Genomic DNA, 17,271 nt, shown 5'->3' on the forward strand with positions numbered 1-17,271 from the left:
TTGTCCTTGTTTCCATAATAGGGCATGACACAATCCCAGGACGAATAAGAGTTTGGAAGCTAAACTAAAGTTGAAGTTTGGTACACCACGAATGCTCTTACTCTGATATCATCACTGGCCTAACTTGGTACTCACAACATGACAATGTCTTTCAGTTAGAATTACTCACAACATTATCCCACTTCCAATAATGCCATGAACCCATGATCATAGCCTTCAAGTAATATAAGATTAGTTAGGTGGTTAAAAAAAAGAGTCTACGAGTTTAATTTATTTTACTAACAAATAGAAACAAACTAATAATTAATATTTATTGATAAAAGAAAATATTATTAAATAAATTATCTATGACTATGATAAATGAGACCAATAGTTAGCAACTATTTATGAGTTCCATATCAAAATGATAGTGATAGTTTTCTATTATTGCTATTAATTTCCTTAATCAAAAAGGATACGGCGATTACGTGAGTTTACGAGGCAAATGTGAAGACTGAAGACGTCACTGCATGATGCAGTCATGGACAAGAGTTAGGTTCCCGTCACAAGGAAAAAAGCGGGTGAATTGTTAACAAATATTACTAAGGTGGCTATAATGTGACCACTTTTTAATATATATGGGGATTAAATGCTAGTTCATGAGAGCACATGCTTGGTTGTCTTTCCGTTTATATGAAGGTGATCTCTGACACTATTATCTGACTATCCCAACACGTTAGTTACACAATTTACTTGCCAAACTATTAAAATTTTAAAGTTCAATGAAAAACAGTAGAAAAAACTATCAACATGAGAAAGTTTTAAAATATTTAACCATCTGTCATCAAGTAATATTTGGTCTACACGTAATTGCACATCATTTTTTATCCTATGAAATACCCCTATACAATAAGTTAATATTACTATCATCATTAGGTTCAGCTTGAGACAAAGACAAAAGTTATGAAATCTAGGTACGTTAAAACAAAGCAATGATTAAGAAAATAGGACTTGCTATAACAAATCAACAAGACTGTCACTGGCAATATATTATTCGAAGTTTCAAAGTTTGTGGTTCTCAACCATATCTTTTTATAGTCCACATACCATCACATTTGATATATATATAATTTTGTGCAGATATAGTTTAATTAAGAGCCCATAAGTTACGGAACATAACTAACTTAGTTCTTAAATATTGATGGTACGCAAAAGACCGAAGTACTCCAAACATCCAACTACTTGTATAAACAAACCTAACATGTTTTAAGCCAGAGACTACAGCTTAATTTATGGAACTTAGACACTTAGGTTTATATATATTATTTATATTTATGTTTATAGGTTTAATTCCCGTTCAGTAATTGGCTAATTGCATTGACCAGATATCCTCCATGCTCCAATAGTTGTTGTTGTCGTCGTCATTGGTACAACAACTAGAATGATGAGGATTTGTTGGGAACTGAATTGAAAATGGATCTAACATTCCTTGATAACTGGGTGGAGAATAGGTTTCTATGGGCTGCGCCATGGTGGACACTTGGCTAGTGCAAGCTTGGGGATGATAAATTATCTCAGAATTACTACTCTGTTGCTGGAAGCTGCTGGAAGCTTGCTTGAGGTGCTTCTGGATCCTTGTCCTCCAGTAGTTCTTAATCTCATTATCAGTCCTTCCGGGTAGATGCTTGGCAATTTTGGACCACCTGCGTTGGGAATTGATGAATAATTTGTAACAGACAGTGACAGATATCTGAATAGTACTGTATTAGTTTTGTTGAGTAATAATATATATCAATCATCATTTATTCTAAACATCTCATTAGCACATTTTTTTTTTATCTTTTCTCTATGACGTTATAAATCCAATTATACTTATATTTTTTTCTTTTTTTTCTTTAGATGTTGAATAGCATATTAGTTGTTTATAAACATTTCTAATTTTGTTTTGAATGTAAATTTCAGATAGAGTGTGATATTTAAACACAATTTTTTAGACACTAAGAAATATTTATCATTTATTTTTTTATCACGTCATAACACTTATAATATCTATATTATTCATTCTATTTTTGTTTATCACTAAGAATCACTTGGCATTTTCGTTTCTCTTCTAACTTTTAATTATTTGGAAAAACTAAAACAAAAGCATTAGATTTTTTCTATACTTTTATTTTAGTTTTATTGAAAAATTAGAAGTTAGAAAAAATCTAAAATCTAATTATAATGAAAAACTATTTTGAATTACTTTATATATATAAAAAGATTACTTGTTTTAAAGGATATTTATAATTTCAAACAAAAATAAATTAGCTTCCTCTTATTTTAAAAATCTCTAAATATAATAACTAAATTATTTTATTGAAATCACATTTTTTTTTAATTTATAAAAAAGGGAATGAGTAATTAATGTCAAGCTAAAAAAATGTTTTAGGAGTGTATGATAAGCAGACACCTAAATGTGATTTGCACTTTTATATCTAAATTGGAGAAGTGTTAGTCTCATTTGATAAGCAGAAATCCAGTAGAATATTGGTGTGGTTGGACAGAGTGTACACGAGGGTGCGTGAGAAAAAGTAAGCTAAAATATTTGTGTAATCGATCTCATGAAAAAGAAGGTATTAATTTGTTGAAATCTAATTAAAAGTTGCCTATTATTGTTGACATATTTCATTTTGGTTAGTTAAAAAGTGACAACTCCTATATTAAATAGGGTTGTGTGTCTGAAGGAGGCCATGTTCCATGGTTGAGAATCAATGTGGCATTATGTTTAACTCACTTATAAAAAGACCAATGTTGAGGTACCCACAATGCTGAATTTCCTTTGGTGTATGGAATTGATGCCTTTGCATTGTAGCGTGGGCTACAAGATCAGAAATTCAGATTTCTCAATGCATGCCTCGGGTAGGGTATGGTTCAATTATCTCCTCTTCTCTTTTCCATGTACTCCTTTTCATTTTGTTATCTACAAAAGGCCCCATCTTTTAAACATAATGTCAACCCCCCCCCCCCCCCCCCCCCCCCCTTTTTCTTGTAATTTGCCTCTTAAAAACTTGTTTGACTATACACCTTTAGTTCTTTCATGAAAAGGCACGTGGTCAAATGCGTGTCTGATTCCTTTCCTAACTAGTCATTAAAGCTAGTAATGTTATATCTAACAAATTTGAGAAATTAGAATTTGAATTCAAAATTCTCTTTATGTATTTCTTTATTTGGTTATGGCTTGTGCTATTGGCTGAGACAGAAAAAATTGGATAGTGAGAATCAATGGTGCAGATGATGCAGCTAGATATATAGTTTATCCTCAAGGGGAGGCTTTTTTTTTTTTGGAATTAAGGGGAGGCTTTTTAATTTACAAGAACATATGCCCTTGCCAAGAAGAGGCAGTGTGTATGGTTTGGGTCCATTTCCACCTAAACTATAACAGAAATTTCACTTTCATACGAACTATAAAGATGTAAAGATGCGCATACCTCCATGATCAGCCTAACGCCTTATATGTCTAAATTGGTCGGTTCTGATTCACAAGGTTCCTTATAGAAATAGCCAGTTGTAAAATAAACGCCTTTATACGAAATATTGATACAACCTTCCAAATTGGATTTTTTTTTTTATTATTGCTTAAGAATTTCCACACTTTATATTACCCTTGATTTTTCATTTTACTCCTAATTTTTGACACAAATTCTTACAACCTCCTTATATCTCTTAATTTGTTTTTTTTCCCTCATCATATATGTCATTCATCACATATATTGCTTTTGTCTTTATCTTTCTTCTCTTTTTCTATACCTCAATTTTTACAACTACCTTATATACCTATCTTTTTATTTTTCTCATATCATTTTATTCATATTCACATCTATCACTTTTGTCCTTCTCTTATATTTCTCCTCTTGTTTCCTTAATTTATTACACTAGTTTTGTATTTTTAATTTATCTTTTCAATGCTATTAATTTCTATCTCACTTTAATTTTAATAAGAGTGCATAGTCTCCCTATAATTATGTATCACTATCACGTTAGTTTCTAAAATTAAAAAAAAAAAAAGCTTAAATAAGTTCCTAAAAATGTTTAGGATTTTATTTAGTCTCTAAAAGTAACTCATGTTTTTCTCATTCTGGTATCTAGTTTAGAGACTAAGTAATAATAATAATAATAATAATAATAATAATAATAATAATAATAATAATAATAATATATCAATAGCCATAAAAATGAAAAAAATATTAATTTTAGGAACCTAAATGAAACCTTATACTTCTTTATCTATATGTTGTATTTTTATGATATCATTCATTAATTATTTTTGAATAAATATATCATTAATTATTTCTATTACTTTTTTTTCTCTTCCTTCTCAAGTTGTAAACACTTCCTAGAGGTATATTTCTTTTTCTTTTTCTTCCACGTGTCCCATTTTTTACCATTAAAGAGTGTTGTAAGCTTGTATTTGGTAATTGTGTGGAAAGAAAAGAAATGAAAAAAAAGGAAATAGAGTGAGTAGAAAGAAAGTGGAATGTAAAAATGTTTAGTTGAAGTGAAATATAGGAGAAAAGAGAAAAAATATATATTTGAATTAAAGTGGTTTGGTAGGTAAAAAAAATTAGTATATTAACAAAAATACATTTTTACCCATGTTTACATAATTATTTTTTGCTTTTCTCTCTCAGCTTTCATGGTAGCCAAGCAGCAAAGGATGATTTTGTAAGAAGAAAATCAATCCCCTATGCTATGATCTGCTTATTTTGCACCTCTCTTTTCTCATGATCACATTTGCAATGAAACTCTGTCATGTGCACCCTATGTATATTTTGAAACTTTCACGCGTCTTTCATATCAATCAAACTCCACAATTTCTTTTTTTCATCTCTTTTTCTACTCTTTCACTTTTATTCCTCAACATTTCATATCAACCAAACGGGCAATAAGGGTGGGATCTAAGAAAATATAATGAGAGATTTTTTTTAAAGAATAAATGTTGATTTAAATGTGAAATTTATTTATTTTCGTTAGGAAGATAACTCTAATTTCTTATCATTGTTTTTGTTTTTTTTGAAGAAGCAAGATAATTACTAAAACATAGACAGTGTTAGTAGGCCCGGTCCATATGAATTACAAGTATAAAAAAAACAGATACAAGCCCGGAATTTCACCCAAAAACAAAAAGCCGTACAAGCCCGTAAAACACCCAAAATTATCCCATAACACTAATTTCTTGTTGTTTACAATCGTATTTCTATCGCTTCAGATCAGCAGTTTGATTTTCCTTCTCTAAAAATTAGAGTTCTTGATAGATCCAAGGACCTCCCTTCCATCTGCCTGGCCCATACATATGGAGGTCCAGGGAAATTAAAATTAACTACCTATGTTTTTATCTTTGTTATATCATATTTTTTTTAATCAGCAAAACAGATCAATATTATATATCATATTAACAAAGGACGTGAGAGAGGGGAGGATTGAAAACATTAAGCAACTAAGCATAGATGTACAACATGTACCCTTTAAAGAAAAAACCAATTCATTCATACATATATATATATATATATATATATATATATATATATATGGAATTATCGATGGATAAGAATCGGAAAAACTCATTTTGGAGGCTCTAAAAATTTAGTTATAGATTTTATACAACAAATACTTGTGCCCATAAGTTCAATATACCCTCTGTTTGGCAACCATTCTCTTGGCTACAGTTCTGTACTCGATAACACCCTCTCCCACTCAAATAGTCTTCCAAGAGTGTATTAATGTGCCTTCTAGTTCGTATGTCTCCAAAACAAAATAATGCATGTTAAACTTCTTGCACCATTTGAACACAGAGAAGGTTGATGATTCAAAATATTTTTCCAGTAAGAATTTTCAAATATAAGATCTTGGTAGTGAACACACGTGCACTATGTAATTTTTCTTTTTTAAAAATTTCTTCTTCTTAATCATATATAAAATTGTTATAAATTCACCTGTTTCCCCACTTTGCATGAAGTTCCATGATCAAAAGCTGTTCCTCGGGTGTAATATTCCCTCTTCTAACATCAGGACGGAGGTAGTTTAGCCACCGGAGCCGGCAACTCTTTCCGGTACGTTTAAGTCCTGTTCAAGCATGATGAGTCATATCTCTGGCCTAGGGCTTTAGTTGGAACGAAAGAAAAAGAAGAAGAAGAAAATAGAAAGAGAATACTCAAAGAATAATAAATAAAAAAGGTTGAAGAGAATGAAAAATATGTTTACCAGCAGCCTTGGCCAAAGAGTTCCAAACCCCTTCCCCGTGATTGGCAATATAGGTGATCAAGATTAAGTCTTCTTCCATTGTCCATGGCCCCTTTCTCACTTCAGGATCATGAGACGTGTTGCCAAGCTTCTTGTCCATTATTTTGTGTGAGAGAATAAAGAGAAAGGAAGAGAGATATTGAGATCTTAATGATGGGTTGGAGGGTTTAAATAGAGGCAAGGCCAAGTCATTTGATAAGTGTAATGAAACTTTTTTATTAGGGACAACGAGAGATTTTTACGTACCTAACTATGTTTATAATGTTATAACATATGCATGCATGACTATGATTTAGGTTTCTTGGCAAACTATATAGCTTAAGAGACAAGAGTCTTTACGTACTCTCAAGTCACGCACTTGCACTTTGAACATCAGGTATCTATGCTATACATTTTCTTCAAAAGAAGAAAAGAGATGAGATATATATTTTAGAAATAGACTTAATAAATATGAATGTAGGTTTTTATTTATATTTTTTCAATTTTAGTCTTAAAGTGTGAATTTAGAGGAACTAAAAATAAAATCATAAAAGAATTATCGTTCGAAAAGGAAAATTACAGAAGAGACTAAAAATAAAAATATATGCACATCAAAATAAAATAAAAAAAAATTATTAAAAATAAATTCATATTTAAACCTTAGAAATATTATCAGCCTCATATTATAATTAATAAGCTTAACTGTGAGGTGTGAAAGATCCAATCAAATGACCCAATTATACAACTATCTAATGGGGAATATGGATCCTCTCTGGCCACTCCGACATATATATATATATATATATATATATATATATATATATATATATATATATATATATATATATATATATATATGCTGCAAGGAAACACATATACATGACAAACAAACCCGAATTCGCACATATTGTTCTGCACCCGTAAATTTTCGCTTTGATCAGATACAAGTATGAATATGGGTAATATCTGATTTTTTTAAAACAAGAATAAGGATGGATATGAGTATGTACATACTCGCCCATTGTTTGTACTCGTCCCGTACCTGACAATGTAATTATTAAATTACTCTTAATTTATATTATGTATATTACATAATTAATTTTACTAAATTTTTATACTTACTAATGGTCTATTTTATATATTTTTTAATACTAAACTAAAACTCTAAGACAAACATAAATTATAAGAGATTATCGTCTTTCTCAGGTCTCATGTTTCATAATAGTTTTTAAGTGATAAGAATATGATTTTTATAAAAAGAATTTTATTATGATATGATTTTATATTGGGGCATTAAAAGTTGATTGTCTAGGTTTGACTCTTGAATAATAATATATTTAACTTTGTTTAAAAAATTTAAATTATTTTTATGATTTTTTTGTAATTTCTTAAAATTATTGGACAAGGAAAAGTATGGGACGGGTATAGCGTATCTCCAATGTGCATGGGGATGAGAAAATAAAATCCATATTCACCGGGAATGGAGACGAAGATGGAAATAGGTTTGAAGTAATTTAAAGTACAATACAAATGATGTAATGCTCATATTTAATTGTTCTATATATCTAACAACGAATTTATTAAGGGAAAAGATACTCCCACCCGGTTAAAGCTTGAACAAATTAAAATAACACCACACTCCTTTTAACAAAATGCTTCTTTGAAGCCTACGAATTGAATAACATTTTATTCATCATTACAAATTAAGGAATAACTTTCCAATTAAGCAGACAAAGAAAAAGTCATCTCCTTAGACGAAAAACAAGACTACAAATGAAATTTAAGAAATTATATATCCATGATTTTCAAAATATCAAACTATTCCTGCTTGAACACCCACCTGTAGCCATTTGAAACAGAAATAACAAGTTGTGATTGTAAGTCAAACCAATGAATAACGGGGGTTCCCATACTTGTTAATTATTTGTCCAGTTGTGTTTCTTCAAAATTTAAGCTGTTCGTATTACTTGTGGTACATTTTAAATTATATTAATTTATTAAAAAGACATATCATCTGAAAATTGAATTATATGTTAAAGAAATGAATTGAGGGATTCAGTTTATGCAGAGTGGAAGATTCAATTGATCGACTCTACTAGTACAAATTATTTAATGTTGTTCCGTCATAATTTAAGTTGTTCATTTCTAATTACATTTCTAATTCTCAGTTTCTCATTTCTAATTAGCACGTTCACCAAAAAGTAAGTTTATATTGTGGTTTTAACCCCCCAATCTGACCTACCATGCTTCACGTCTAACACTATATATTGATAACACTGTTTTATACGAATGAGTTTACCCATATATAGCGGGAATTGAAAAGTAAAAAGAGTTTATCAAGTTTTGTTAATTAAGTAATCACAGTTTTTAAATTTCATTTTTTCTTGTTAATTAGTTATTAATTAGACATTCATGAAGATTTTCATACAAAATCTATCAGATAACGTTATAGTCGGAAAGAATCTTTACAACAAAGTTCTCTGTACACTCTTTGAAAGGTGCATGCTTCTGTCATTCCCTAAAATGGATGGAGACCAATCTTTTTGTCATTGGCGGGAAATACTCGTTTGGAGAAATTTCATTATTTTGCATCATTATCCTCAGTTTAGACTAAACAAATAAAACTCAGTTAAAGCGACCACTTCCTAACATCTTCAGTCTTCACAATATTAACCACTCATTTTCTGATCAAATTATCAGTTCCTTAAAATTTCACACCTACAACCATTCACATTTTTGACACCTCTAGGGAAAGTTTCATAAAAGCACTGCTACTTTAGGAAATTCATGATCTGGATTTTTGCTATATCGACTGGTTCACAAAAATCCAACCAATTTGGAACCTTTATACTATTTTACGAATTAGTTATAATATAATGTATACATGAAAATATCCATCTTATTAGTATAATAGATAGATCGCATATTAACATTTTTTCGGGTATAGATCATAATTGACGGATTGGATCCAGCGAAAAATGTGGTTCAAGGAGAGTCATGAAAAAAAAAATTCACATGCACAGAATGTATAAAAAATTTAATATATTTTTTGTCACGTAAAAATTGAAACTTTGACTAACTCAAATTCAATACGATTCCAAATTTTGAATGTTTGAATTAAGTATTTTAGTTGTTAAGAAGGGAAATCTATCTCTTAACCTTGTATGAGCTCTTGAGTCACTAAAGAAGGTACTTAGTTGGTGGTGAAACTAACAAAAATTTGAATAATGAATTGAAACATAATCTAAATTTGAAAAGTAATAAATTCGGCAAGAATATAAATTGAAAAAATAATTACATTGGTTGATTTGATTGAAGGTTCTTATAAATGTTTCAGAAACACTTATTTATACCGTAAAATCTAACTGACGATACTAGATCGTGTTTCTATCATGTTTGGATTGTCCTAGAGCCGTTAAAATGGACCTTGCGGGCCAACCCGGCCCACCACAGGTTTGGGCTGGGTTGGATAGTAAAAGAAAGCAAATGCATAGTTAGCTTGAGAGTTGAACCCGACCCACCTACAACTTGGTCCACCTAAGTTGAACCCGTAGTGGGATGGGTTGACCCACCAACTCACCTAAAAAGACATACACGTTACAAAAGTCTATTTTTATTGTTTTAGTATTTGTAATATTATTTTAAGACTTCAAAGTTTTAGACTTTTAGTTTGTAACATTGTTTTAAGACTTAAAAGTTCAAAGTTCTAGACTTCAATTTTGTTTATTTAATGTCTTGTTCAAGACTATTTTATTCTAGACCAAGTTTGACATTTTTTTAAATTTTTGTTATTTAGTTCTAACTTGTGATAATATGTCTTGTTGTGGGTGTGGTGTGTGGATAATGAGATTTAATTTAACTAATATTTTTCTAATTTATTCAAATTTTTTTTTTCTACAAAATTGATTTTTTTTGTTGAGTTTTCTCTTTTTTTTAAAAAATTATTTTTTTTAATTTTAGGTAGGCTAGGGGACCAACCCTTTTAACCCGTCAACCCATGGTGGGCTAGGCCAGGACAATTTTTTCAAGACTCAACCATAAGTAAGTCGGGTTGGGTTGGCCCGTTTATAGGATGGGTCGTGGTGAGTTGGGCCAACTCGTTTTGATAACTCTAGCTTGTCCTTCACTGATTCACTACCTTAAGCCTATTTTGGCAAGATGAGCGTGTGCTCCATGTTCTTCATCTTAATCCTATTTCTTACGAACTTCTCCTAAATCATGGACTTTCTCCAACTTCATACTTTTAATAATTGTTTTTATCGTAACCCCTTGTTTTTCAACCTTGGCTTTAGTATGTATCTTGATCTATAATTGTCTAAAAAACCTTAATTGAATTTTGAAATTTTCAATTAATTGGCTGAACTACCTATCCAATGCACATATCTAATCATTTAATTGAAATATCAACCAATACCATTCATCTATGATTTCAATCTCATCCATTTGGCTAACTAATTTTTTATCACCATATTTTGAGTGACAACAAATGCACCCTATATCTTGACGTTGATCGATTGAATCAAAGGGTTACGATATAAGTGTTTCAATTTCCCCCCTTTTCTAATCTCTGCAACTGGCTTGCATTTAAAACTTAGTCGTTACGCAGCATCTGCTCATTAGTCTTGTCACTTTAAATAACCCCCTTTCATTATTGCTCGACCATCCAATTTACCCTAGTTCTGTTTACTACAAACCTTGTTTTCTTTTTCTTTTCTTTTTGAGTAATTTTCAATCCTTACCCCACCATGTCCAGCACTAATAGCTCTCAATCAAGGCCCCATGAATATGACGATGGCTTTAATGACGACTTCTCGTCCTCAAAATTGTCTTCCAGTTTCTCCAACGACCAAGAATAGCCTGAAATCCTTGGGAGTGTCAAAAATACGTTGAAAGCTCATGAGGGACATTATTACCTTCATCCTTGTGATGATGATGTTATGGATGTCATCACGTTTCTTGACTACTATCTTCATCATGCCAGCTATTCGATTCCCGCTACTTCTTGCTTTCAGCTAAGCATTATACCAAGTACCTGGCCTAGGGGCTCTGATCCCTACTATAGGTGGCTCAAAAGGGTGACTGCCACAAAAGAAGCCAACTAGAAGAGAGGGGGCATCTTCGATGCCATCCATTTGACTCGTCATGATGTTGAGTGGAATTACCCCTTGATTTTTAGCTTTTTGAGCTTCTGGTCGATTTCCATAAATACCTTTGTATTTCCTTTTAGTTTCATGACTATCACTCTACAAGATGTTGGGTTTCCCTATTGTTGGTGATGAAATTCCTTCTTTGCGCAATTAAACTAATGAAGATTTGGGTTTCTCTTTTGATCGTTCTACTATTGGTTATCCTCACTTTATCAAGACCCACATGAAGATGGCAACCACTATTTAGCCCCAGAAAACAATTCCTTTCTCTTGTATTGGTAATGTAAGTACTTCATCTATTCTTTTGCTAAAACCATGGTTTATGAATATGCTCCCCATATTTCGTTGCTTCAATCGAACAAATCAATGGCCATAGAAGTGTTATTTTGGTCTTATCTTTACAAATCCATTTTTTTTTTTATTTTGGAGAGGATGAAGATTGGTCAGAATATAACTAGTGCCTCTAGCACCCTCTGGTTCCTACAACTTTGGATTACTAGTTATTTTCCCATGTTTGTAGCAAAGCAACCAAAATCAGCTACAACATTAGACCAAGATGCCTAGGATCCTACCTTAGGCAAAGTGCTTCGAATTAAGTCTACCACCTCAGGTTCTGCTTACTATTTTGTAGAAGCTAATTTTAACATACTAGACAATGTGGATGCTCTTTGAGTCCTCCAACCATTGATCATGCGATCCCTAATTGTATGAAATTGGATCCTCTTGTTGATTTGGAGGCTAAATTCATGCAATTAGCCAATTGGGGTAGCATCCTATCAACTAGGGAGTTGTCCTGTGGCATCAAACTTAGGTCCATATATAACAAGATTTCTGTTGAGCTTTACAATCCCCAATTTATGGCTCATCAATTTGGTGTTACCTCGCATCCTTCATTATCTGCTGAATAGGTGAAGAAGCTCACTCACCTGACTCAATGGTTGCTCAACCTATTTGAATTCCATTTGTTCTAGTTTGATCCAAAGAAAACCCTTAACTTTCTTAACTAGTGGCCTTACACAATGGTTCTCTTCTGCCTTATGCAGGTTGATAACAAACCTTAGGTGGAACTGAATGCAAAACCTGTTGCTTCTAAAAATTCAAGCAAACTTTAGTCTTCCCTTCATCTATCTTTAGTTTTAGCTAAAAAGAAAAGGAAAAAATTAGCATATATTACTATCAATCCTCCATCAGCCTCTCCAGCTTATTTTCTACAAGTTTTTCTACCCTTCTTTTATGTATATTTGTTATCATTCGGCTACCACTTTTGTTTTCTTAGTCAAACATTGAATTGAAACAATCGACTTGGAAAATATAGATGAAGGAACTTATCTAGAATTGGATCCTATTAGTTTTAAAAGAACTACCTAGGCATGGCAAAAAAACTTGTATCCACGGTACCACCCTACCCAAAATTTGATTGGGAATCCCCACTTTGATTGGGGATGGGTACAAGTATGGGTAATACTCAATATTTAAAAACAAGTATAGGGATGGGCATGTGTATATACATACCTGCCCCGTACTCGTACCTATTGCCGTATCAGATATGAGTAATAACTAAATTATCCTTATTTTATGTAACATATATTACTTAATTAGCCTTTTGTCATTGTTTGTCTTTCTAACTGAAGCACATACTCAAGTCACTCTAGGATTTTTATTACAACAATTACTAGACCATGATTGATTCTTATGTTCATTAGGTGATAGGACTAGAAGTTTGGGATCAGATATGCATATGGTGGAGTGGTAGAGCCTTTTTTTGGATATATGTGGTGACACTATTTTATAGAAAATCAAATGTTGTTGTTTCATTTTTTCTTTCTTAAAATTAATTTTTTATGTTTCTTATTTTATTTTTTAAAATTATAAGGCAGGTACAGGTATGGGATGGGTATCGGGTATACCCGCCGAGGATGGGGATGGGGAACCAAAAACCATACCCATCAGGGATGAGGATGGGTTTTGGGAGGCGGGGATGAGGAACCACATACCCGTTCCTGCCTTGCCCCATTGTCATGTCTAAACTACCCAATCTGTTGCTGCCAAGAAAACTTTTGTTCCTGAACCTTCTTCAACTTAGGTACGACATATGACTTATTATTTATCTTATCCTTCTATTACCAAGTTGTTGACTCATTAATTTTGCAGAAATCAGCCGCTGCCTATAGCCATTGTCAGTAAGGTTGAGACTTAGGTCTGTATGACACCTCTGCCTGTAAGTACCTTGATGTTGTGGTATTTTAATTCCTTCTTTCTATGACCATCAACTAATTTCTTATTATCTCCTAGGAATCAATTTTGTTTGAAGAACCCTCCCAAGTACCATATGAGTCTTTTGCCATACCTCTATGTTGGTGGCTACTCCTGATCCATCTTCGACTTTTATATGCCCTATTCTTTTGAACATCACTAAAGAAGCTCTAGCTGAATATTTCTAATCTCCTGCTTCTTTTGCTTCACTAATCTCAAATGGATCACTCATTGATGACCATTTCTTCCATGGGGAACAATTCATGTTGGGTGATGTTCCTTCTGATCTTATTGTGTTGAAGTCAGTTCAACTATCTTTTGCTAAGATAGCTCAAGCTCTTAATGTCTTTGAATCTAGACGCCAACTCTTCAATTATATCAACATGGCTACTAGAGACCTGATCTTTAATCATAATATGCACCAATGCCGATATCATTCCATTGTAGCTGACCTAAAGCAATTGAGGAAGCTGCAAACTCAAAAATCTACATACACCTCCAATTTCCAAGCTGTTGAAGAAGAATGACAAACTGACTTATTAAGTGACAAAATCCACAAGAAGAGGGATTGATTTGGGATTTTATAAACTTTTAATTCTTCTTTTAAAAACAAAGAGGTTTCTAATTTAAGTTCAGAAATAACTAGTTTAGAATGAAAATGCAAGCAATTTAGAATGAAACTGCGAACAATTCAAAGAAAAGTTGTTTTTGAACGCATCTAAGATCTAATTTAAAAGAGAGTATTTATTTGAAAAGACATTGATAAAAACAAGTTTGGTTTCAGATGTATTTGTGAAAAGACTAACTATTTTGGAGCTTAGTAAAAATAATTAACATATCTTGTTCAAAATCAAAACCAAGAGAGGAAAAAACAAGAGTGTACAGTGATTTTTATATAGGTTTACCCCAACCTTGGGATACTTCTGGTCCTTACCCTTTAAGATGAGATTTCACTAAGACAACCAACCACTGCTTGGCCAACAATCAATGGATTTCAACAACCAGCTAGTATTCCCACTGTCCTTCAAACCTAGTATTGATTAAACCAACAACACCATTGGATTTCGACTTTGCCAACCTATACTAGGCTTACAACAATAAAGAGTTCTTGTGTTTTTGACTACACAAATATAGATCATTCTCGTTATAGTAGGATCCCACTGAGGAATATAGTCTTTCACTTCTATCTACTATCTATTACATATTACAAGCACAATACAAAAGTAGGTCACTTTCACAGAGAGGGTTGAAGTAGAAACTATAGATTTCTCGCTCAGAGATTTGCTCAGGTTTTCTGTTTTGATTGCTTCAAATTAGGTTAAGATGCTCTTTGAAAAGACCTCATAGAGCTCTCAAGAAGACCGTTGATGATGCAATCCTCCCTAGGAAGGGACCAGTCGCTAGAGCCATGAGCAAGAGACTACAAGAGGATTAGGCTAGAACTACTGAAGAAGGCCCTAGGGTTCTCATGAACCTCAGGGTAGATTTTTGAGTCCATAGGCCAAGGTTGGATCCACTTTTCTTTGTAAATATTAGAATAGGTTTTCCTTCTTTTGGGCTTTGTATTTTGGCCATTTTAGATTTGTAGGGTACCTTACTAATTAAGGGTACAAGTTAAGGGTTCCCTGGTAGTATAAGGTTTTAGCCTTGTATTTTAGGACATTTTGAGTAGTCTTTGTAGTAGAGACTTTTTGTATTTTCATGTATTTTGGCATGGGTGTGAGCTTAGCATTGGAGGGGTGTGAGTAGCCCCCTTCTAGATTCTCAAGGAAGCTTTCTTCCTTGCTTCCCAAGGAAGCTTCCCATTGTATTTTCATGTATTTTGGCATGGGGGTGACTTTAGCTATAGGAGGGGTGTGAGTAGCCCCCCTCCAGCTTCTCAAGGAAGCTTTTTTCCTCTATCTTCCCAAGGAAGCTACCTTCTTTGCTTCTCAAGGAAGCTTCCCATGTGCTAGGCTCTAAATAGAAACATGTGTAACACTTGTCATAACTTTGATGAATGAGAAACTTGTGAGACACACTTCAAAGTTCAACTTCTCTCCCTATTCTCCTTCAATTTACATGCCACTCTCTCTCTCTCATTCTCTTCCTCCATTGAAGCTTCCTCTCTAATCTTCTTATCCAAGGCACTCTCTTGGTGGTGAAGCTTCTCCTTCCATGGCTTATTCTTTAGTGGATGGAGCCTCCTCTCACCTCTTCTCCTTTATCTTCTGCTGCAACTCCATGGCTGAAAATCACCATTGAAAGACCTTATTGAAGCTCAAAGATCCAACCTCTATAGAATCTTCTCAAGCAAGCTTCCATCAAGTGGTAATTAGAGCACAAGAGCTTTAACTAGGTGCTCCTTAAACCTCCATTAATTTTCAGCTTTACCTTCTCCTCCATTATTATTTCTTCATTTTTCTCCATGTATCTCCTCACATGTCTTGTGCTGAATGTTGTTAACATGATTTTTTAGAATTTCCACCGATTAAACTTGCTATAGAAGCTAGATTTGATTTTCTATGGTTCAAATTTCTTGTTCTTGTTCTTAAACCATGAATTGTGTTGAGTTTAGGTTCCTTTGAGTTTTGTATTGCTATTTTTTGTGGCTGAAACCTGAACCATAAAATTCTTACAAAAACATTAAAGTAGAAGAAAACCTCAAAAATCTAGAGTGACATGTTCACCTATTGTAGTTTTGTCATAGAAGTGTTGTCTAGTCTTGAAACTTGTCACATAAGATTCCTTATGTTGTGCTGAATTTTATTTTTTTCTTGTTTCTTTGTCTAACTCATTTGTTCATGAGTATATAAATTTTTTTTTGGCTATTATTTGATTTGAGTCAAATCTTGCATGCTAATTAGTCCTTAACATGTTCATGCATAATTCTTAGAGAGTCTTTGATTGTGAACCTTTTCTTGAACTTTTAGGTTTCCTTATGATCGTGTCTATTATGAATTTGAGTTTTGGTGATTGAATTGCAGGCTGAAATTTTGATCCTAAGTGAATATTGAACTCTTAAAACTATGGTAAACAGGCCTATTGAGTTTAACATATATAGGCAAGTTGAAAGTAAACCCAAGGCAATCAATATACCATGCTTAAAAAGATTCAAAGTCTGAAATCGCTGGTGCTGGTAGCTTGAACATACGAACTTGTAAACATTACTGGGAATTGATCACTGTGAATTTTGAGCTGAAATTTTTACTGAATTTTCTAGACATCTGGAAAAAAAAAATTAGAAAAAAAGAAACAAGTAATTTGGATTAAAGGAAAAAATAAGAAAAATCATAAAATTTGGCAAGAAAATTAGTGTCTAGGAAAAAAAAGTGAACGAGAAGTGTGCTTATTGTTTTGCCTCAAAATTTGTTCTATAATTAGTGTCTGTTTTCGACCAATCTTAGTTTTAAAATTTCAGTTAAAAGTAGTGTGAAAACAAGTTCCAAAACAAGAGATTTCTTGAGTCTTTTTTTTAAGTTTTTTTTATTCTACTCTAGAGCCATTCTAGGTTTCTCTTTGAGTCCTAGCTTGCTTTATGTGCTTTTCATTGCTTTAATTGTTGAATAATCCTTGAAAATTTGTCTTGTTAAAACTCTATTGGTTTAGCTTTCATTTCATTTTTTTTTGTCTTTGGTTATTGCTTGTCTCTTTG

General features: G+C 32.5%; 1 protein-coding gene across 1 annotated transcript; it reads right to left on the minus strand.

The window, feature by feature from the left end:
- Positions 1 to 990: 990 nt before the first annotated feature.
- Positions 991 to 6,479, minus strand: LOC114399668 (myb-related protein 305-like). Its single transcript, XM_028361876.1, has 3 exons — positions 6,220 to 6,479; positions 5,952 to 6,081; positions 991 to 1,682 (listed from the first exon to the last, which is right to left on the minus strand). The coding sequence occupies exons 1-3, from the start codon at positions 6,356 to 6,358 to the stop codon at positions 1,337 to 1,339; spliced, it is 615 nt and encodes a 204-aa protein (XP_028217677.1). The 5' UTR covers positions 6,359 to 6,479; the 3' UTR covers positions 991 to 1,336.
- Positions 6,480 to 17,271: the final 10,792 nt, after the last annotated feature.

Source organism: Glycine soja, chromosome 19 (genome assembly GCF_004193775.1).
Source record: "Glycine soja cultivar W05 chromosome 19, ASM419377v2, whole genome shotgun sequence".
In the NCBI taxonomy this organism is placed as follows: Eukaryota; Viridiplantae; Streptophyta; class Magnoliopsida; order Fabales; family Fabaceae; genus Glycine; species Glycine soja.